Source organism: Crinia signifera, chromosome 7 (assembly GCF_055691185.1).
Source record: "Crinia signifera chromosome 7, ASM5569118v1, whole genome shotgun sequence".
NCBI classification, from domain to species: domain Eukaryota; kingdom Metazoa; phylum Chordata; class Amphibia; order Anura; family Myobatrachidae; genus Crinia; species Crinia signifera.
The window spans coordinates 183,609,990-183,632,836 of NC_139223.1; the positions used below are offsets into that span (position 1 = coordinate 183,609,990).

The 22,847-nt window shown below is 44.6% G+C and overlaps 1 protein-coding gene across 4 annotated transcripts in view; it reads left to right on the forward strand.

Moving 5' to 3' along the window:
- PCNT (pericentrin) overlaps nucleotides 1–22,847 on the forward strand; it is a 96,206-nt gene that overhangs the window by 12,835 nt on the left and 60,524 nt on the right. For 3 of the 4 annotated variants that reach the window (XM_083154593.1, XM_083154595.1, XM_083154594.1), the window contains exons 2-16: nucleotides 1,370–1,543; nucleotides 2,759–2,935; nucleotides 5,316–5,450; nucleotides 6,426–6,590; nucleotides 6,812–8,551; nucleotides 11,014–11,097; nucleotides 11,211–11,375; nucleotides 11,869–13,591; nucleotides 14,949–15,022; nucleotides 15,825–15,936; nucleotides 16,040–16,277; nucleotides 17,730–17,814; nucleotides 17,936–18,152; nucleotides 19,150–19,334; nucleotides 20,726–20,961. In XM_083154593.1, the coding sequence (XP_083010719.1) occupies nucleotides 1,370–1,543; nucleotides 2,759–2,935; nucleotides 5,316–5,450; nucleotides 6,426–6,590; nucleotides 6,812–8,551; nucleotides 11,014–11,097; nucleotides 11,211–11,375; nucleotides 11,869–13,591; nucleotides 14,949–15,022; nucleotides 15,825–15,936; nucleotides 16,040–16,277; nucleotides 17,730–17,814; nucleotides 17,936–18,152; nucleotides 19,150–19,334; nucleotides 20,726–20,961 (5,510 nt within the window). The remainder of the gene's footprint in view (nucleotides 1–1,369; nucleotides 1,544–2,758; nucleotides 2,936–5,315; nucleotides 5,451–6,425; nucleotides 6,591–6,811; nucleotides 8,552–11,013; nucleotides 11,098–11,210; nucleotides 11,376–11,868; nucleotides 13,592–14,948; nucleotides 15,023–15,824; nucleotides 15,937–16,039; nucleotides 16,278–17,729; nucleotides 17,815–17,935; nucleotides 18,153–19,149; nucleotides 19,335–20,725; nucleotides 20,962–22,847) is intronic. The other variant, XM_083154596.1, reaches the window with a different exon arrangement.

Sequence of the window (22,847 nt, forward strand, 5' to 3'; positions counted from 1 at the left end):
CTATTTGGAAGATTGGCTCGCCTCCTGTTTTCTTTTTGCTCTATATAAAAGTATAGCATTTTTAAAGTATGACCAATTGTTGACTCGCTTCAATCGGTGTTACCATTATTACTCATATCTTTATTCTATACTAGTTAAGTCCCCTTGTCCCCTCCCCCCCCCCCCTAACTTCCTGTCATCCCTTCTGCTCGGAATATACTTATGTCTGTCCCGTTGCAGTGTATTGGGAGCCATTGGAGGGGCGGGGAGGAGTAGCGTGCATGTAGGAACTGGATAGGCCTTACCAGATTGTTACATAGCTGGGTCCACCGCGCATTATGTATCCGCTGTGAGCGAATGGATGATATATTTTGGGTCTGTCAACGTGTGCATACACATTATAGGATATTGAGCACATACATATTGCGTCGGCTGTGGAGCACATCTGATGACTGTATCTGCTGGTTTAAATCGGCTCATTTGGCTGCGTGTACAGTTGCTGCGGGGACTGATGTCAGAGCTGGGCTGGCAACACCTTAAGCGGGGCTGACCGGTAAGTTGTATACGGTTTACTGAATCGTCAGCTCTATGGACGCTCTTTTGTAGCAACAGTGAATTTGAGTCAAGTCTACTAGCTGTCTACCCAGCATAAGTTTTTCTGTTTACTGCAGCTTGTTTTTTTTTTCCCCTTTCTTTCCTAATTACTTTTGCATTATGCCTTTATTCTGTTTATTATTGTATTTCCTATGCACAGCAACGTTTTTAACATGTAACCTTATTTTAATGGCATGTGTAACATTATCCTTTATTTACGTCGTTCTGTGGGGTGGGCATATTGCAATTACATGGATTTATTCATATTGTTTATGTATGAGTGATGAAATCTTCCAAAGCGTTGTTGTGTATTATTGCGTTTGTTTGGTTTGCGTACTGAAGTGGTGCTTTGTAGCACAAGTGCGTCTTAGCTGTGTAGTATTTAAACAGGTGTACGTTTAAATCCCTAATCTTCTCCGAGCTGCTTATGTCTTAGCTGTAGTAACCTAGATGTTTGGGTTACTGCACGTTGTTTCCTCTGCGACACTTGAGTTTCTCTGCTAACCTGTCTCTTTTTAGTTAGGATTGTTTTGTTTGTTATACAGTATCCACTTCTTGGAAGAATGTGTGTTTATGGAAACTGTTACCCTCTGTCTACCCCAGCCAGGTGGAACATGGTTATTTTTGATGAGCAATTTATTTGCCTAGATTAATTTGATACCATTGTTCGTTTTTTTTTTTTTTTGCATCCATGTACCCATGTTTTTTTACAAGCCATGACTGCCCCGGTTTTATGGCCCTGTTACCTGTTCCTCACCTACCTGTCCTTGTATCTTTCATACACTTTCCTATGCAGCTTGCTCATTTCAGACAGCGCAAAACAAAAGGGGAAAGCTCAAAGTCGCAGAAAAAGACGCAGAAGAGGAAGGGTGAGGCTGTATACGCGAATGTTCCGCCGGAGGAGGGCGCGTTAGACCAAACCGAATATGTAGAAGATCTGACACCTGGTGCTGGACACAGCCCCACAGAGGTATGATCTTGTGTCCCGATTTCCTCCCTGATAATGATCTTATTGAACATGTGACAAAATAATACTTATAACACAATAGTACGTATTATAAACCTTTTAGGAACCCCTTTTTAACATGTTTAATGCACACCGTATAGCAAATCCAAGTCCACCACCGATCCCCTGTTCCCTAAAGCTAAGAGCCTACTCGCTACTTTCCCATTCAGGAGGAAGGGGAAGCCTCTTCTGTTTAAAATGACTTTTCCAGTTGTGCATAAATGTATCATTTTTTTTTTTTTGCACTGATAATATATCTATATCTATATCTGATTTCTCGTCTCGATCTGTCAGTATCCAGTGAAAAGTGTCTGAATTGGACAAGTGTATGGCCAGCTTTAGAGAATTATTAGTGTTTTTTTTAGTGTTCCCCTCTAGAAATGAGGGCGGGCAGGGCGCCGCAGCGCAAGGGGGGCAGACCGGGCCCGCCGACGTCACAATTGTGGGCGGTCCCGGGCAGCGACGTCACGAAAAGGGCGGGCCCGGCCGGCGCCGTCACTAAAGGAGGCGGGGCCGTTACCGTCCTGCCGGGGAAGCGCTGGGAATAGCCGTCTAAGGCGGCGCTGCGCTTCCCCGTGCATTTTGCCCTGTAAAAATCGGGCAGGGCGCAGCACCCCGCTAATAAACACTGTTTATTGGTCTCCTTTAGTCAATACAGAATGACTGCACTCATTATACATATTCATATATGTGGTACGGAGTGCATGTGACTGCGCTGTATAACTATATATTCAGAATTAAGTGCACTCATCGCTGCCGCCCCAATTGCTGCGTGCAACATAGGTGGTGATTGGCGCGCACCCATCACCACATTCGTGCACCTATTTCGCACATGCGGCTCATCAATAATCAATTAGCATCGATGTCCCATAATTGCGATTGCGCCTCCAATAGATGCTACTTTGCTGAGCCAAGCCGGCACAAGCGGCCATATTGCATCAACGATGAGCGCCACTACATTTGAGCTATGTCTCATCTTGTTCTGATTGGCTCAATGGCAGCATGCTTTTTGACTTTGTCAAAACCAGCTCATATGGAAACATTGCTGGATCCTGGCCAGGTTTCCAGAAGTGTGGTCTTAAGTTAATCACCGAAAACAACCTGAAATTACAAAACTTCTATTTATTAAAGATACTCCACAATCTTTGTGCTGAATATTTTATTTTTCTTATTTGGTAGATAAGCCTGGAGTGCAGCTCACTGGATGTATCTGAGTGTCAGGACAGGACGTCTGATTTAGACGACAGGCTTGACTTAAAACAGGACAACACCGAGTCCTGTGCTGAGGATACCTTGCACTCTTACACGCCACTGGAGGATACGTCATCATTGGAGCTTCAACGGGTTCTTCATCTTGTATGTTTCAGCTCACACGCTAATATCCACATAAAGTGAAAGTGAAACAAAAAGTTGACCTGTTGTTTGTTTACACTACTTTATATTTTGGGCATGTTTCAAACAGAGGGGGAATTCAGTCCTGCCAAGCACCCCCTGCTGGCCATCTAGTGGGTAATGGCCGTTAGGTCGACACACATACGGTCTATACAATGCCTGTTGACATTAGCCATACCTATTTCGTGTGTCGACCTTCAGTGGTCCACGTGCATTGGGTCGACGCATGGCTAAGGTCGGAAGGTTGACACTGATCGTAGTACAAATTTGTTCTCAAAATGGGCAAAACCATGTGCACTGAAGGTGGGGCAGATGTAACGTGCAGAGTTACATTTGGGTGGGGCGTGTTGAAACTGAAATCTAAATTGCAGTGTACAAATAATGCAGCCAGTATTTACCCTGCACAGAAACAAAATAACTCCCCCAAATGTAACTCTCTCTATACATGTTGCATCTGCCTCACCTGTAGTGCTTATGGTTTTGCCCATTTTGAGAACAAATTTGTACTGCGATCAGATGTGAATAAGGGCCATATTCCGCAGCGCTGTACAGAGAATATTTGAACATTCACCATTCTTGGGCACTGAAAACTCATGAAAGCATACCCTTCCGCTGCATAAACTAGTCCTGAGGCTGGTTCTCCGACCCCTTGCCTGTTCACATCCTGTTATCTAGCCACCACCCACTTGCTTGCACCTCTTGTAATCTGTCTGTCTCCCCTTCCTACTAGATTGTAAGCTCCTCCGAGTAGGGCCCTCTTCTCTCCTGTTGTCAAAGCCCACTTCTCTTCACATGTCACTCACAGCTTCCCATACTCCAACACTCAGTGACCATCTTTGTCCGCATATATTCAACTCCATCATTGGCCACAAGCCTCTAGTAGTACGTTAATTGAGTCCTCACTACTTATATTTAAGCTGTAATGTGTATTGATCTGTGGCGCTCTTTACCTGTACTCTATTTTTGTTATTTATTCAATGTAATACCAAGTTTTGTCTCCCTGTACTGTTCCTTTGTACGGCGCTGCGAAACACTTATGGCGCCTTATTATAATGTTATTTATAATAATTCACCTCAGTTAGGGCCATGGTGGTAATCAAACCCATGACCTCAGCACTGTGAGGCAGTATTGCTAACCATAACACTGTCCGGGCTGCCCAATGTCTTTTTTTTTTTTTTTTTTTTGTGGCATCCACTGGAGGTGCGAGAAGAGGTGTCCATAGATTTAGTACCCAAACCCAGCGTGGATAAACCTGAAGTGGTCATCTGCTTAACCTGCCAACTCGCAGCTTAATAGCTCCAATAGATGATCATTTGTAAAGATGGCCAGCAGGGGGCGTGCAGCACAAATAAATTCCCTCAACAGAATCTTGTTCTAAAGTTTACTAACAACCATTTAATTTATAAAGCCACAGTGGCATTCTATGGATATTGGTGGGATATATAGCACCCGCTGGAAACATAAGTGGGTAAGGGGAAAAGGTGGGGCAAATGGGTTGTAAGACACCACAGGCATATATTTATTTCCGTAATCTAGTTGAAAAACAGGTACTTCTTTACTTTCACGGCGCCACTAGATAGGACAGATAGGATACTAGATAGGATACGATTTTGTATGCAATTTGACATAAGATATCGCGTAAGATTTACTATCCATTTCATTACCCCACTATCCACTAGGGCGTGGAGTTGATTTCATATAGCGTGGCGAGCGCAGCGAGCCACCGAGCCCGAAGCGCCCGCGAGGGGATACGGAATGTATTTTATGGAATTGCATGAATGGCATGCAATATTGGGGACTTGCTTTGAAACAACATCCGTGTCCCCTCGCGGGGCTCGCTGCGCTCGCCACGCTTCGGGCTCGGTGGCTCGCTGCGCTCGCCACGCTTTATAAAATCAACTCCACGCCCTAGTGGATAGTGGGGTAATGAAATGGATAGTAAATCTTATCCTATATCTTATGCGATATCTTATGTCAAATCGCATACTAAATCGTATCCTATCTAGTATCCTATCTAGTGGCGCCGTGAAAGTAAAGAAGTACCGAAAAACAAAATAAAAAAATGCGTACTTAAAATGTTTAAAATATGACCAATATTTGAGTGTTTTTGGTGAAAAATATCTACCCGTTAAAGTGGAGCTGTCTGCAAGTAAAGTTTTTAGTTGTACAAAAGTCCTGATTCCCACCGCTGCAGTTGTGGAGAGTGGAATAAGTTGCAAGTCGTACTCTCAGTAACCCTTGTATCTTCAATAACTCTTGGTCTTAATTGCCATTTTTGAGTGTTCTTTTTAGTTTTATTACATTTTTTTGTGATCTTAATTCATATAATGATCTATGTTGCAGACTGCTGTCCACACTCAGGAAAACGCAACACCGTTGTCCGATTACTTTCAGCAAACTCTACTAAGCCGGGAGATGGAAGAGGAGCCTCTGTTCCTGGCCACTCAGATACATGGAATTCCGAGCCAGCTGCAGGATGTGAGTATTGCAAATAGTACCGCTTTCACACAGCGGCGGCCGAATAGCCCGGCAATTACCCGGTTTTTGAAGCGCTGTGTTATTTGACCGCACTGTCAGATACCATTCACACAGGAGAGCAAATCTCCAGGTCTAAAATTTAGTCCCGGTAATTTGCTCTATTACACAGGTTTTTTCGCCTGTGTGTGAGGGTCAATCCGGATCTTAAACACCGGGTCTCCGACCCTGGTCATTTGCAGGGTTGGAGACCTGGAGTTTAAGATCCGGATTGACCCTTTCTGACAGAAAAATGACCCTTGTATTTCATGAAATTCCTGGGTGGAACTGCTTCCCCCCTGGAACTCTGTGTGAAAGGGATATTTCACAAATGTTAAAGGTCTTCCTCCTTCAGCTACAGGATATAGATAGATCTAGTTATTACCTGTTACTGTTGACTCATTTTGAACAAACATACTTTGCTACTTTTACTCTTCTGCAAAGCTAAGTGGTCTTCAGTTTTCTGACTTTAGAGGTGCGCTTTGTTTTTTGGCAGTTTTGCTTATATTACCATGGAAGGGCTCATGTTAAACTAATCTATTTATTATAGTTATTTCGCACCTTTGCGTCATGATATGGAGCACTCTATCTTTTTTTAAAGATCTTCTGAGTTTTCTTCAGCCTCTTGCTCAGCATTCAGCCCAGCTTTAGAAACCACTTGTGTAGCCATATCTGCTTTTGTTTTAATATATTTTTTTTTTTTTAAAACAAATTGAATTTCTATGCTTAGTGATAAATACTTTTCTGTGAGACCCAGACCAAACTGGTAAGTTGTACTTTGCGATGAAAGAAATGTGCAAAAAGGAGGTGTGATGAGCTTGTATCTATTAGCCCAGCTGCAAATCCCCCTCCAATACAATACTGATTTTAGAAAGTGATCAAATAGAAAAAGTTCTACTTCTGGGTAAAGTTGATAAATTTTATGTTTTTATTTTTCAGACGAGCACAGTTCTTAAAAACAATGGACTGGGGGAATCAGAGTTTTTTCAAGCCCAAAAAACGTTTGCTGCAACCCAGAGCACGCTTGTGGACCAGACAATGCGCATGAGTGAACTAGACAAGCATGCCCAACAATTGGAACGTGAGCTGGAAACTTCTAAGAAGGTGAGAGTAGCTTTGGGGGACAGATGATGTGTACATTACTGTTCTCAAACTCACTCCTCAGGACCTCACACAAGTTGTTTTCCAGGTGAAAGTGAACCATTTTGGGGTCCTGAGGACCAAGTTTAAGAACCACTGTACTAGACGAATTCTTGTTGATTTTAGTATTTTTAACTCTTTATCCTATTTCACAATATTACACTGATAAGTGCTTTGTTTTTCAGACCACAAAAGAAAAAGAGAATCAAATGGCAAAGCTTGAGAACCTAACGCTGGAGCAACAGGAGAGACTTGAAATCTTGCAACATAAGCTGGAGAACTCTGAGAAATCGGTCTCCCGTCTGCAGCAAGAGCTTCGAAATCAAGAAGATCTAGAACTTAAACATAAAATGTCCGTGTCCATTCAGACAGAGTCTAGGTCTTCCGTTTCTGGGGAAGAAAAATGTGACTCAGAACAAAGGACAGGTGTTAATGAGGAGGACAATGTTCAGTCTCTCACTGCCCTGGTTGTAGACTTGAAAGAAAAACTTGCAGAATCTGAGACCCTCAGGGAAAGTTTACGGACTAAGATCGAAGCTCAGATGCAGGAGTTTGAAACTGAAAGATCCTCCTGGGAGCAGAGACACAGTGATATGCTTGGAAGTCTCACTCTTCGATTACAGCAAGCAGAGGAGATGGCAGCTCAGGACAAGCATGAAAAAGATCGTTTGAACCAAGAACTTCGTGATCTTAAAGACCATTTGAAGTTGGAAACTGAAAGCAGTTTAGCACTGAAACTGCAGCATGACTTAGACCTACAAACGTATAATTTGAAACTGCAGAGCCTGGAGGAAGATAAGGAAGCATTATATCAGAGGTTGTCCACTTTCCAGAAAGGGGACCAGGACGAGATGAGGCTTCTACAGAATGATCTGAAAGCTGACAACTTCAGACATGAGCTGGAAGATCTTAAAAAGTCTCTAAACCGGGTCAAAGCACAGAAGGAGCAGGAGAACTCCAAAGAAGCACAGCTTAACAGAACAGAAGACGACGAACTAAACCCTGCTACCTTAGCCTTGACTTCTATGGATAAGTACTTGATACCCAGTCACCCGCATCAGCTGTTAGAGTTGTCCGATTACTCTACTGAGCACAGCCGACTCGAATTAGATAGCGACTTTATACTGGAACAGAGTTTAAACTCCACGGTTGAAGGAAACGTGAATCTCCTCTCTTCTCCTATGCCCATTACTGGCGTTTTAGCGGGCGGAGCTTATTTAGGGACACTTCTTGATCCCGAGTCCTTTGCTGTATATCTGTCTAACAATGCTGGGTCTACTGATGACCCTGGTGATCAGAGCCCTGTGTTTAATGAAAACCTAGTTGAGAGATGCACATTTCTAATGGGGCAGCTTCAGGACAAAGAGCAGCAGTTACAAAAGTGCTCTGATGCCCTGGAGGAAGCTATACAGAAATGGAGGAACGTCACCGCCGAACTCACGGTTACACAATTGGAGCTGGAAAAGGAAAAGACACTCCAGAAAGGATATTGGGAAGAAGAGGAGAGACAACTGGAGAACCTGAAAAACGAGAGAGATGACTTAAGAACGCAGCTGAACGAGGTGCAGGGACAGAAGTCATCTACAGAGGAACAGATCTCACTTCTCGTGAAAGAGAAGACCACTCTAGAAAGTAGACTCTATCTGGTGGAGGGTGAGCTGGAAAAGGTTCTGGAGTTGAATAAGAATCTCCAGAGCAGCAATGTTCACCTTCACCAAAGTTTGCAGGACTCTGAAAAGGCACGAGAGCATGAATGTCAAGAATTTGATAATAAACTAAATGCCAAAGGCCTGGAACAACAGCTCCTGGAAGAGACCATTAGGAGAAATGAAGCTGAATTCACCTATAGAGAAGGGAACTTACAGGAGGAAATGCGTTTACTGAAGCAGGTGAAAGAAGATCTAGAAAACAGGTTGCAGAAAGAGGTGAGTAGAATCTGTCTCGGCAGGGAAGGGAATATCAATTGACTTTTATTAATGTTCAATGGAGTGTAATAGTGTTCTATAATGTGCCTTATAGTGAAGGCCATGTTCATGTTTTCTATGTACCTCATGTTTTTTATGTATCCCTTATATAATAGCCCAGAACTGTCAATCTGTGAGTCTGTATAATGCTGGGCGGAGTCACACAATGACTCCGCCCAGCAACAGTCAGAGTGGCTACCTGAAGGAGCAGAGGAGGGAGGGCCCACTGCAGCAGCAAACCTGTAGTGTCAGACAGGAGCCGGGGGCACTGTAGGGAAGAAACAGAAAATAAACTACAATTCCCAGCAGCCCTTGCTGCAGTGAGCTGTGTAGTTTACTTTCACTTTCCTTACTAAAGTGCTGCAGCCCAGGACCAGCAGAGCAAAATGAAGACCTAGGGAATTGAGAGCACTGGGGTAGTTACCTCAGCCCACCCCCTGTCAGGCTCCCAGCAGTGCAGCCAGGGGTCTTGAAAAGGCTAGCCAGCAGCATGAGCAGGGGAGGAGACCTCCAGCACCAGCCTGAAAGTGCCCATACATGTTGCGATTGCACAGTGTGATGTGATGCGTGCTCCTACGGGCATCTCATCGCACAGTACAAAATATGTGCTGCATGTACTTTTTGTACTGCCTTGGATCGCATCGCATGCGATCCGATGCGATATAGTTCAAAACGCACAGGAAAAATATCACACTGTATGGGCACCTTGAGCCACCTTAAATGGTGAGTGTCACTCATGGCAGAGGCACTGTGTGTGTGTGTGTGTGTGTGTAATTGTGTGCATAACTGCTAAATAGTTTTGACTGTATGAATGTGTGCATGTGTGTGAAAGTTTAAGGTGCATGTCTATAGGTGTGTTATTTTTAACCCTCCCCTCCCCGCTGCCTGCACTCCAGCAGCCCAAACCCTAACCTCACCTGCAACTCCACCACCCGCAGTATCCCTGCACCCGCCATTCCCAAACCCACATCACCCCCAATCAACCTCCCCCACCCACGGGCACCCTTGCACCCAACCCTCACCCACGTCACCACCACATCCACCTGTCGAAATGCCACGCCTGCTCATCCCGCACCCACACTACTTCCCCACCCGTTCCTCCCACACAAACCATATTTCACGCAATAAAGGCATTCACAGGTTAAGGGGGCACAGTATACCAGACCCACCCCTCCCGCACAAACCATATTTCATGTAATAACGACGTTCACAGGTTAAGGGGGCACAGTATACCAGACCCACCCCTCCCGCACAAACCATATTTCATGTAATAACGACGTTCACAGGTTAAGGGGGCACAGTATACCAGACCCGCCCCTCCCGCACAAACCATATTTCATGTAATAACGACGTTCACAGGTTAAGGGGGCACAGTATACCAGACCCACCCCTCCCGCACAAACCATATTTCATGTAATAACGACGTTCACAGGTTAAGGGGGCGGAGCCCCTTACGACGGTGTGACGAGCGACTGTAGGGTGCAATGAATCGCCTAGTAGCTTAATAAAAGCTAACTTTGTATTTTGGAGCTGGACCACTATGGCATTGTGTTACAGGAACAGCTGTTTGGGTCTACAAATCGCAATCAAGTGTCACAAATATACCTATACAACTCAAGTTCTACCATTAGTATGTGTATCTATGCAGAGAGATGAATATGGTAATTGAGTTGCGGGCATTGTTATGATTCCGGACCGTCTACCCAATGTTTTAAAGTGGCAATAATTTAAAGGGGGGGAAAAAGCAGGTTGCTTTACAATACTGGGCAGTCTTGCTGGAATTGCGTTAATCCCTGCTGCTTACATAAACTCATTTTTCTCTGACTTCTATATTTCGTCTAGCTTATGGGCACCGTTTCACCCGGGTGGACCTTTTGATATTTACTACTTCAATTTCCTCCATCCCATATGAAATAATTATTAGCTTAGTTTATTTTATGTATCTTGTGTGCAGAAGTTGCTCTCAAAGCCTCTAGGGGGCACCACACCGTTCAGCTACAGGAAAACGTATACATGCTTTTGCTGGCTTCCTGCTAACTGCATGGAGTTACCCTTGGGGTTCCAATGCCTGCACAAGCACTTTCAGGACATGTCAGAGCAACACTGCACCAAGCGGAATACATTATCAACCAATAACCTTCTCTGCTCCTTTATTGTGACTAGCCCCTTACTGGGCTACTGGTAATCTGCCAATCAGGATCGGAGATATTTATTTTTATTTCTGTACGTGTACTATGATTTGTAGGGAGGTTTGGAAAACAAGCATTTGTCTAGCTCACTCCATAAGTGTTGGAGAGGGGTTTCCCAATTAATACTAAATCAATATGAATAGAACTTTCCTCTGGTGTGTTTCAGAAGGCTTTTTTTAGTGACTCCATTATTTCCTGTGGTCTGACTTTTTTAATTGTCTTGTCGGTCTGCAGGTTCATTGTCTGAATGCAGAATGCCAAACCTGCATAGAGATTTCTGGAGAAAGCTTAGAGGAGAAGATTAAACTACTACACCAGGTATTTTCTGCTATTAGGCATCATTGATACTTTGGGAACTTTCTGGTTGCCTTTATTTTCTCCCGCATTTGCCGGAATGTTTAATGTACAGTGTAATTATTTGTCCCCTGCAGGAACATGAAGCTGAGATGACAATGCTAAAGAACACGCATGACCGTGAGCTGCAAAATATTTATTTAGAACTTAACGGAGAGAAACAGAAACTGCTGGATGAACTTCAGGAGCAACTCGAGAGAACTCATCACGCAGAGGTGGAGCAGACTCTGCAGCAGGTGAAGGTATGATCGCTACTTATGGGTCTACTAGTAAGCCCGCTCAAAGCAAATACTTCTAAAGCTAGTCTGCTACCTTGTGATTGCCTTTGTGTTTGTGCATGTGTTAGAGAGAAAAAAAGATGTAGTTTCACTCGCTGCACTAAAAAATCCTGTGAGTACCCTACAAATGCCTTGTGGGGTCCTTTTTGCAGAACGGCTGATTTATAGAATTATCACGGGGTACATTTTCTACAGTGAGTTCTTAGAAGTAGACATTGTTGCCCATAGCAACCAATCAGATTCAACTTATTTGCCTAGCATCTTTTAGCGGAAGATAGCTAGAATCTGGTTGCTATGGGCAACTCTTGCTACTAAAACTCTCACTTTAGTTAGCCTACCGTTTATAGAGAGCTTGTAAGACTGAATGAATTATTTTTATGAGTACACTTATGTTGTAATGTTTAATATCACTTTGGTTAATGTTGCTTCTGCTGTGTACTCCTGTCCACCTCTGCAGGCTGCTCATCATATGGAAATGGAAGCTCTGCGTCTTAGCCTGAACAACATGCACACCGCACACCTAGAACTGAGTCAATCAAACCTGCAGAAGGAAAAAGACAATGCCCTGGTGCAGCTACGCGAGATGTTGAATGACAAACGGGCACAGGAGATGGCTATTCTCCAGGGAAAGCATCAGTTTGAAATGGAGCTTCTGCGTGATCAACACAATCAAGCGTTGAAGACTTTGCAGGAGGAACTACTGAGGCTGCAGGAATCTGAACTGCACAATGAAACACGTGCCGCAGAGCATTCGGAGCTCCAAGAAATGTATAGGAAAAAAGTGGAATCTATGAAGGAGCTTTATGAACGAGAGAAAGTAGAGTACAAAAGGCAACATGATCTCCATTGCCAAGAAATCGAGGAGCTCCGTAGTCAAGTTGCTGAGGAAGCATTGCTGCAACTTGAGGAACACTCAAAGAAACTGGAGTTGCTACAAGAGGAATGTGCTACGAAGGTAAGCGCACTGCAAGAACTGCACATGAAGGAAAAAGAGGAGCTGCAAACGCTTCATTTAAAAGAGAAAGCGCTTCAGAAAATGCAGCATTCCCAGGCGGTGGAAGAACTCAACGAGAAGTTGTCACAAGAGACTCAGCGGAACAAAGAGTTAGAGCAACTTCACGTGAGAACTGCACAGGAGATGTTACAGTTACACAAGCAACATGACCAGGATAAGGAGACATTGGAAGAGATACACGTTCAGGAAAAACAAGAGTGGGAGAGGCTGCAAGACAAACATTCTCTAGATGTGGAACTCATGCGAGACGACGTTTTGGAGAAGAATTTGCAGCAAGAGCAACAACACTTGATGCAGAGTGAGTTGCTCAAAGAAGAATGTGCAGAAATGGTGTTGCAACTACAAGAGCAGAGGAGCAAGGTAGAGGAGATGGAGGAACATCATGTTGTAAAGAGGCAGGAATGGGAGAGGCAGAGAGATCAATATAGCAAGGAGTTGGGGCAGCTGAAAGAGGAGCTTTCACAGGAGCTTAGGAAGCAGACTGAGCTACATACAACGGAGATTGAGCAGCTTCAACAGAAACATTCAAATGAGATCCTACAACTGCAAGATCTTTATACCAAGGAGAAAGAGGAGTTGCAGGAATTGCAGCTCCAGAGACAGAAATGGGAGGGACAGGGAGACCAGGATTCAAGGGAAATGTTGCAGCTTCAAAAGCAATATCAAGAAATGCAAAATATGCAGGATCTATATGTTCAAGAGAAAAAGGAACGCGAGAAGCAGAAGGAAGAGCAGTCCGAGTTGATAAAGCGGCTACAAGAGGAGATTGCCGCTAGTACTTTACAGCTGCAACAAGAGCATTCCGAAGCAATTAAGCAGCTTCAAGAGCTACGTAGCAAGGAGATTAGAGAAGTCCATGAGCAGCACGAGCTGGAAAAGGAGGAGTGGGAGAAGGAGAAAGATCAGCATTCTCAGGAGTTGGATATTCTGGTTAATCAGCATTTGCAGGAGCTGAAACGTATTGGAGAGGAGCTTTTACGGGACTCCTTGCTAAAGCAAGCAGAACATGCAACATTTATAGAGCTTCTCAAAGAGGACCACTCAAAGGAAGTATTGCGTCTACAGGAACATCATAGTTCTGAGATGCAGAGACTGAGGGATCTTCATGTACAGGAGAGACAGCAGTGGGAGAAACAGATTTACCAGCATCTCCAGCAAACACAAGGTAATGACCTTCAGGGAAGACTGATCCGAAAGAACTTATGGAGGCTCCAAAGGAGCATAATAAGGATATGGAGTAACTGAGAGTGTTTTACAGTGTAGTGGTGGGGGAAGCAAGTACAACGTTCTTAGCCATCCCTGAGACAGGCAGTTCTGTAAGCACAAAGTCTGCCATTGTCCACTTGTGTCCCGCTGGTAATCAGTCCAGTGTAATTGTGAAAGAGCTTCTCTCCGAAAGTTTAAGATTTTTATTTTAAATGGACTTTTAATAAAATGAACACAAAATACAGAACATAGGGCCTGATTCAGACTTGATTGCTAATCTGGAGAGTCTCGGGTGACTGCGAGTAAATCGCTGCCGCTCAGACAGAGAACCTGCCCCATGTATATCTGTGAGGGAATTGCGAATTGATCGCTATTGCAATCCACACGCAATTACCAAACCATTGATTTAGGTTTGTGCAGTTGCAAGTAGCTCTGACCCTTCCACTAATCTGCAACTGAGACGGGCTGATTGAGACTGGCGAATACATCCGCGACTCTCCCTTAAAATGCTTGAGCACACCTGTGTTGTTTTGACACTCCTGGAAAATAACAGGTTATCACCCCCAAACGCTGGCTTTCTGTCAGTCCGGTCGCTTTTGCGTTTACAGTCATACGCATTTTATTTTGCTATTCAGGATTTCCCATGCACGATGCTTACGGTACGCATGTGCAGTTATTCGGTAATTGATGGATTTCACAAATTCTCTAATTACCGATCAACTCTGAATCAGAACCACACTGGTAACTAGCAAGTTGTGGCACCAGGGTTTAGAGTTGCAAGGTGTTATGGGTCTGATTTACAAAGGTACCAAGATTTTCGCAATTATTGCTTATCCGCGATAAACTTGTGGTTATCAATGAGGATTCAGTTGCTGACAGGAAGTGCCTGTTTTGTGGGAGATAATGGGGAGTGGCGGCAAAACACGGGTGTGTTGAGAGCATTTTTAAGGGCGTGTCTCAGCCACCTTCCTGTATGCAGAAATCCTTTCCCCTGGTATCTCCATTGTGGTGGTTGTTCGAGTGACCAGAGACTAACTGGAGGAGTTTCTGGATCTGCGTCGATGCTGTCAATATGTACAGAGTTGCAGGCAACTGCTGTGGCATATCGATAAGAATCGGGGGCTGTTATGTGTAAAATATTTTTTCACCATACTCTCAAAGACCTAGTCTGTGGCTGCATTAGCAGCGCACAACTATCAATTGGGCCCTACAGCATTTTTAATTTAGCTCTAACTTGAATAATTTAAAATTTACTTTGGTAGTAATATGGTCTTAATATGTCATTCTCCGGTGTACCTTCTTTGGTGCTTTAACAGATGTGGTAGATGATCCAAACGATCCAGTTTGCGTGACTGCTTTGCCTGACGGGAATGGAAACTCAAAGGAGCAGGTATTGTACTGATTACATTAAATCTTGTATTGTATTGTATTTGTGTGTGTGTGTGTGTGTGTATGTATATGTATGTGTGTGTGTGTATGTGTATATATATATATATATATATATATATATATATATATATATATATATATATATATATATATATATATATATACACATACATACATACATACATACATACATACATACATACATACATACATACATACATACATACATACATACATACAGTGTTTGTATTGGCTTTAAATTGACTAAAGCTTCAAAAATGCCCATAGCGATCAGATTTGATCACCAGCATGAGATCCCCACAGGGCAAAACACATTGGCCCCCACAGGGAAAAAAAAAAAAACTTCTTGGCCCCCATTTAAAAAACAATCACACTGGTCCACACAGGTAACAAAAATAAAATACATTGGCCATTTACATGAAAACAAGAGACCAGTAAATAACAGTTGAACTGGTGGTGGCTGTAAACTGGTTTGGGCATCTCTAGATCTTGGGGCACACTTGAGAACAGCTCAAAGCACACTAGTGTGCCATGGTATGGTGGTGGAAAAACGCCTCAATAGAGTAATGCAGGCATTGCCAAACTCTGACCCTCTAGATGTTGTGAAACCCTGTTTTCTATTAGAGAATGGTAAACTATGGTAAGGCATGATGGGACTTGTAGTTTAACAACAGCTGGAGGGCAAGAGATTGGCTACGTCTGGAGTAATGATAGACAGAATCTGATTTTTAGAAGCTTTAGTGAATTTACCCCTAAGTGTCCGTTTAAATGTCTCCCAACAGGTGAATAATCTACAGTTTGCCTACAGCGATTTTAAAATTCATTCAAACGAAGAAATCCAACTCTTCCGCTCTCAGATTGATGGCTCCAGAATGAGTCGCCAAGAACTGAATGGTACATCTAATTGCGCACACATTACTTTGGGGGGGGGGGGGGGGGGTAGGTAAATTCTGTGCTGTAATTAATGGGTTGCTTTTTGGAACATCTCTCACCATAGAGCTGAAAGAGAAGCTCCGAGCTCGCTCTGCGCAGCTGGAAGAGATGGAGAAGTTGAAGCAGGACTTCCAGCAGGAGCGATTGTTGCTGAAGGCTGAACACGAGAAGGAAATGGTGGAGCTGAGAATTTACTTTGAGCAGATGTCCAGAGCTGCAGAAGAGACCTACAGAGAGGAGCTGAAAATATTACATCAGCACCTGAGAGAAATGAGCAACGAGGAAATAACTATTCTAAACAGGTTGGATTCTTTCATACGCCTGCAGCGACCATCACCAAGGCAGTATAATTCTTTCCGTTTCTTAAATTACCTTAGTGGCACGAGGTGGCGGGTCTAAGTCAGGGATGAGGAATCTTCGACCCTCCAGCTGTTGTTGAACTAAACATCCCAGCATGCTTTGCAACAGTTTTAGAATGGCCAAATAGCAAAACTGTATGCTGTGATGTGTAGTTCAACAGCTGGAGGGCTGAAGGTTCCCCATCCCTGGCCTAGATCATGCTTTTGAAACTGGGGAAAAAGTTTAAAATGAACTTCAGCCAGACAGGGCCCGATTCATAGTTGATTGCTGCTGTGCGGATTAGCAAAATGATGGATTATCGAACAACCTAATTGCATACATATGGATCATATCGTGAGTGCGCAAGGCCAAACCGCAACAAATTACTACTATGAATCTATTCATTATCCCCTCGCAACTTGACTTGGCGTTTTGGGTTGGTACCGGCACGTTTTCTGGGTGCGTCAGAAAAAATGCCAGTGTGCCCAGGGGTTTTCAGGAAGGGCCTGTGATGTCAGCGCCTGCCTCGATCAGCCTGATTCTGTCAGAGTTGTGGAAGGGTCAGGGTTTTGTAAAATTGCACAGACTGGGACATCATTTAATGGTGAGTGAGTTGCGAATGGATTTGCAGATGGCCAGCGATCCATTTGCAAGTAATTCGCAGACTTGCACGGGGTGGGATTTCACTGTTTAGGTAGCGGTCAGGTCTGAATCAGGCCCATGGCATCATGATTTCAGGTGTGTCCTTTGGAGCAGATTGACAGTCACCCCAGGTGCATATGATTTTGGTTTCTATTTGCGGGAGTCCTCGTGCCTTGCTGCTTTTGCTCATTCATACATGAAAAGTGATAAATAAGTGCAATGTTCCACAGGTTAGGTTGTCATGCACTAGCACAGCTCATTTCAGGATTTATTTAAAGATACACCTGTGTCATGGTCTATTTTGCTGGGTCAGTAATCATTCCACTGGTTCCCATAGTCACAAATCCTCAAAATCCTTGTATGTAATTATGGGGGCTCTCCTAAATACAGGGGATCCACCTATGAGTGCATTGTGCCTTTTTCCCAGTTTTCTCACATCCAGTTGGGATACACAGGACATAGAGGGAGCAGTGAGGAGTAAAAGTGAATACTGGAGCACCCCGTAATACCAGTGGGTTAAGAGAAGTACCTGACAAACGTTTGAATTCTGTGGGGTTTTGTTTGTTTGTTTGTTCTTCCTAGACATTCAGAAAACTATAAAAAAAAAGCTAAGCTGGCTGCCTGGAGAAGTATTTTTGCATAACAAGCTTCTTTATTTATTTTTTTTTTTAATATATTTTTTGATCGGTTTCAAATGTTCCGAATGGAGTTTAATTGAATGTTTGGCCACTTTCAAGAGACAAATATCCTTGTTGTTTTTCCCGACATTGCAGCTCAGCTTTGGCGTTAGATGACTCCTTTGAAAGTGAAAAGATTGATCTACTCCAGCATCTGACTGACCAGCTGGAGCACCACAAAGTAAGTCCAGTGTGGTATACAGGTTGTTTATAGGGTTTGATAATATACATATTTGTTTTTTTTTTTAATATATCAAGTTTTAATTAATTTTCATTAATCCACGTGTTCTCTGGCTGGCTAGGAAGAACTTTCCTACTTACGTCTTCAGTCGGAGGAGAAGGAGAAGCAGGATTTAAACCTCCTTCATGCCGCTCTCACTGTGCAGTATAAGGAGGATGTGTTAAACATGAAAATGGACCTGTCTGATAAGTACACTTCTGAGATCGAGAATCTAAAGAAGAAGCATTGTCTGGAGCTGGAGCAGCTGCGAGCCAGACTATCTGAGGAGCACATCAGAGGTGGGATCTCTGGTCTTTAGCAAATGCTTTTCTGTCCGAGTTCTGTCACATTTATTAATTCCACTTGTTCTACGATTGCTGCGGTTTTTCGTTAAATTTTGTGTTTCATGCGTATTTGGTGTACTACGTATTTGGTGGTTCTACGCACATGCAAAGTCATGGATGAAGCGCAACAGAACTTGGCATACAGAATCGATGCTGCAGCATTGTATCACTGAAGGCCCCCCATATGTTATGCTGACAAGTTGACCCCCCCCCCCCCCCCCACACACACACACACACACACACACACACACACACACACACACACACACACACACACTCACTCACACTCACACATACAATTTATTACATGTAAGCCCAGGGAGCTGCAGGCAGGGGGGCGGCAGAATTGAAAAATCCTATTCAAAGACTGGGCGACCACACCATATCGGATGCGAAACATCGCTGGTGGTTAGCACCTGCAATGGGCCACTGATGGCTTCACATAAGATTTATCTAATGTGTAGCCCATCCGACCTCCGATTTGATGCACACAAGACCGCTCATCGGATGTCTTACACTTGCGATATGAGATGATTTCACCCGATTTCTCAACGCAATCCGCCGTAATCGGGTGATATAGGGCCAAAATTGCCTAGTGTATGAGGGCCTTTTCACAGATGTACAAATGTGACACCCCAGATTGATCAGTGTGTAGTTTTGTCACTTCACTTACCAAGAAGTCTTTGGGCTGGAATTCACATTCTGATTTGATTTTATGCAATCAGTCCAATATAAGAATGAACCCCCCCCCACCTCCCCTAAAATCAGCTATACATGACACTTCAATTGCGGGAGACGGCTGCAACTTGTCAGAGACCGCTTACAGCAGCGTGTGAACCCATATTTGTCCAATCGGCTCAGAAAGGTTTCTATGATGAATAAGCAACTGTCACGGAGCCAAATGCTGATTTTGTTTCTTACATTCGCATTTTAAGTGGATATTGTTTTCCAGAGATCACAAGGATGCATCGGAACTCCCAGACAACAATCAGCCAAGAAAACAAAGAGTTTGAGAGAACGCAGCATTTGGGACATGGCCATGCTCCGGACTTGCAGATACCACATGGTGGAGAAGAGAAGATTGACTGGTCAGGCAGTGGTGACCATGTGCGTTTCAGACAACCGGCTCAGGCAAATGTGAGAATGTATTTACAACCTTCTTGTCGGTTAGAAACTATGCTAGTTACTCTTGTTTTGCCATATATCTGGGATAGAATGTAGTAGCCTGTGAATTTCTGGCTGTGCGGGACTTTTGTTTGAGTCTTTCTGTATTTTTAAAGGGGCAATCATTTACACTGCAAAGCCAACGTCCGAGTTGAACGCTTCTCTGTCTGCATCCTTTGGCAGTTGCCCATTGACGTCTTTATTCCAAAGCTCTTCCCTGTTTTAAGACTGAGATGCTCCCTTTTAGTGTCCATAGATACTTAAATACCAATTTGTATTGATATGCACCATCTGTGTCGGGTGCGCTTTCTCCAGCCAGGTATGGCCTCCTAATAGGGCGATTGTGACACACTCATAAGACGGACCAGCTCTGTGCTTTTGCTAAGCCACCTCCCTGTCACTTATCAGGAATGCCCACTACATTCTCAACACTGTTCAGACAGCATGTGCCTGTATTGCAACACTGACTCATGAGACACATCTTGGTTCTGCATGTCAGACATTGATAGTGAATCAGGCCTATTATGTGTGAAGAAGGGGGGGGAGTAAGCGCCTCTTATTAATACCTCTCTCCACCTTTCTGTTGGTACCTCTGTCCCCGGGTCCATGTTGCAATAACTGTGATGTAGTAGCTGTGAGTTATGTGCAGTTCTGCACTGGACTGCAGTACAGGAGGGAGTAGAGCCTACACAGTGTGACATGTGCTAGGTGCATTTTGTACTACATGGCATCTAGTTCAAATTGCGATTTGATGCGATCTAGTACAAAAAGTGCTACCTGCACATATGCGTACTTATGTGTTGCGATATGAGCAACCCGAAAGTGCGCATCACAAGCCAAAATAAAGACTGTGGGCAGATTTATTAAGCTTGATCAAGTGATAATGTGTCTGGTACTTTATCACCGGCCAGTCAGCTCTCAACTGTGTAGTTACAGGCTTGGTTTGAGAATGACAGGTAGGAGCTGATTGGTCAGTCGGTGATAAAGTACCAGCCACTTCATCACTTCACCGAGCTTAATAAATCTGCCCCTGAGTGATTTGAACTACAAATGATGCGTTTTGAACTAAAAAGTTTAAAACGCATCCGAGAGTTGTACAGTGTCTGGGCATCATTACCTCTTAATACAAATCTCCTCTAATAGGCTTTCTTCTCACAGGAATACAAAATCGATTGGGTTACTCTGGACTGAACCTTCGCTGCTTGGAACAACAGCATAGATAGCTGGATTATTTTTACTGCTGCGTGCCTGCTCTGCAGTGTGCTGGGTCCCTTCATGCTGTCTAAAGTACAGACTTTATGTGCCTGTGTATAAATTGTTTGCATACAATTGTAATGTTTTTATCCTCTGTTTTTTCCCCACAGAGTGATAAAATGTGTCAGACTGAGCCACATCACAACTCTCCAAGTGTGTATGTGTGTGGGAGAGATCCCGCAGGCCACGTTGGGGATGGAATGGAGGCACCAAGTGACGGAAGTGTACAGACTCTGCATGCAAAGGACCTGGCCACCCTCCGGGAAACATTGGTCAGCAAGTTGGAGGAAATTACTAAAAGGCTGCAGGCAGGAAAAGACCAAGCTTTGAGGAAAGGGGAGGATAGGTAAATTGGTTCTAATCTGTTCCATGTGGTGTGCAATACCAGGCAGGCTATATACAGTAGTGTGGGGATTCCTTCTGTGCTGCAGACATTAGTGTTCCTTCTAGGAACTGGGCAGGGCGGTGCTGCATGGGAGCAGCATAAAGGGCCCGGGCTGCTGACATCACCAAATGGGGTGGGCCTGGCCGGCGACGTCACCAAATGGGGTGGACCTGGCCGGCGACGTCACCAAATGGGGTGGACCTGGCCGGCGACGTCACCAAATGGTTGGGCTAGTAGGTTTTTGCTGCATCTGCGCATGGAGTGATCACTGCCGTCTTGATAAAATCTGGTATTGCCCCAGCTGCTTCACACAAGTGTAAGGGTGCGCTGGGGCTTCATTGTAGGCATGGGTCATAGCATTATGGTAATATGGCGCCTCCGCTGGCCCTGGATGTTTTAATGCATTTGGTGGATGAAGCCTTGTGTCCGTGTCACTTTAGTACTTTAGTTTGTGCAGTTGCTGGATGTCCCAGAAATGGGATGCAGTCAATTTACTGATGCACGTTTAACAGACATTATACCAACGGCCATTGACCGACAGTCAAAATAATGACACTGTCAATATACTGACATTCATTATACCAACATGAGCACAATACTGACATTTGACATCCAGACAGGTCAACTTGTCGACTTGAGGTTTTTAAGCAATTTGTGTCCAAAAATCTGACTTTTTCATTCATGCCAATGGTGGTCACTGGGACAGTGGGGTGTGGGTGGAGCTTCAGCTACAGGCACCAAGTAGAATAGAGTTCTTCAAGTGCAGCCCAGGCTCCTCCTCCTCCACGCCCCTACAGGCTTCAGTTGTTTCTTGGTGCCTCAAGGCACAGGTACCATGGGACAGGGCTCCGTGCCCTGTCTAATATCTTTAATTTTTTTTTTTTTCCCTTTTACACGGAGACAGCGTTACGCTGCTCCCCTGTGGCTGGCAGCGGCGCGCTGACTTACATAGCCAGACCCGCCGCTCTCCTCATGACACGGAGGACGCCGCGCTCCACCACAGGTAAGCGGGTCCTCCATGTGAGGTGACGCGCGCACCATATCAGGGGCGCACCGCTAGCGGTCGAGTCACCGGGCGGGGTGCAGCCCGGGTGACCCTGGCAGTGGCACCCAGTCTTTTCTGCGCGGCCACTAGACCACCAGGTAGCCGTACTGTGGAACGCCATTTTGGTTAATGGCGCAGGGCACTGATGGTTCCAGGGGAGGCGGGGCTTTGATCCACAGCTCCCCGCCTCCACGCTCAGAGCGGCACAACGCTGGTTTTCCCGCCTGAGCTTAGCTTCCCCACGCCCCAGCAGCGTTCTGAAGACGCCATTACGCGGGACTACACTGTGGGAGAAGTGCACCGGAATCCCTGCTCCTCTACACGCTACAGGAACAGGTTTTTCAGCAGTCCTCTGTACCTCAGTATTGGCCTGAGAGTCAGAGAGGATAGTGTCTTATTTTCTACTGTCATCCATCTGTATACCTTTATAGTTTCAGAGGGTGTTACTGTCCACTGTATTCATTGTTATCAGTGCAGGGCCTGTCTGTGTTAACATGTCACAGAAAAACCCCAAAGCAAAGCCAGCTAGGGAATCACCTAAACTGCATGCTTATACATGCACTAACTGTAAGGAGAATTATTCCTCCATACAGGAACAAGCTGGTTTGTGTGAACGCTGTTCTGCACAGGACTCCCTGGGGGGCCCCTCAGTCCCAGCTCGTGGGGAACCCAGTTGGGCTTCCACTCTCTCAGCAGCCATGAAGGAGTTAGCAACTCAGTTAGCTGCAAACAGAGAGTCTGCTGCGCAGCCATTGCCAGCTCAGCCTGCTGTTGCTGCATCAGAGCCGTCCTGGGTACAGGG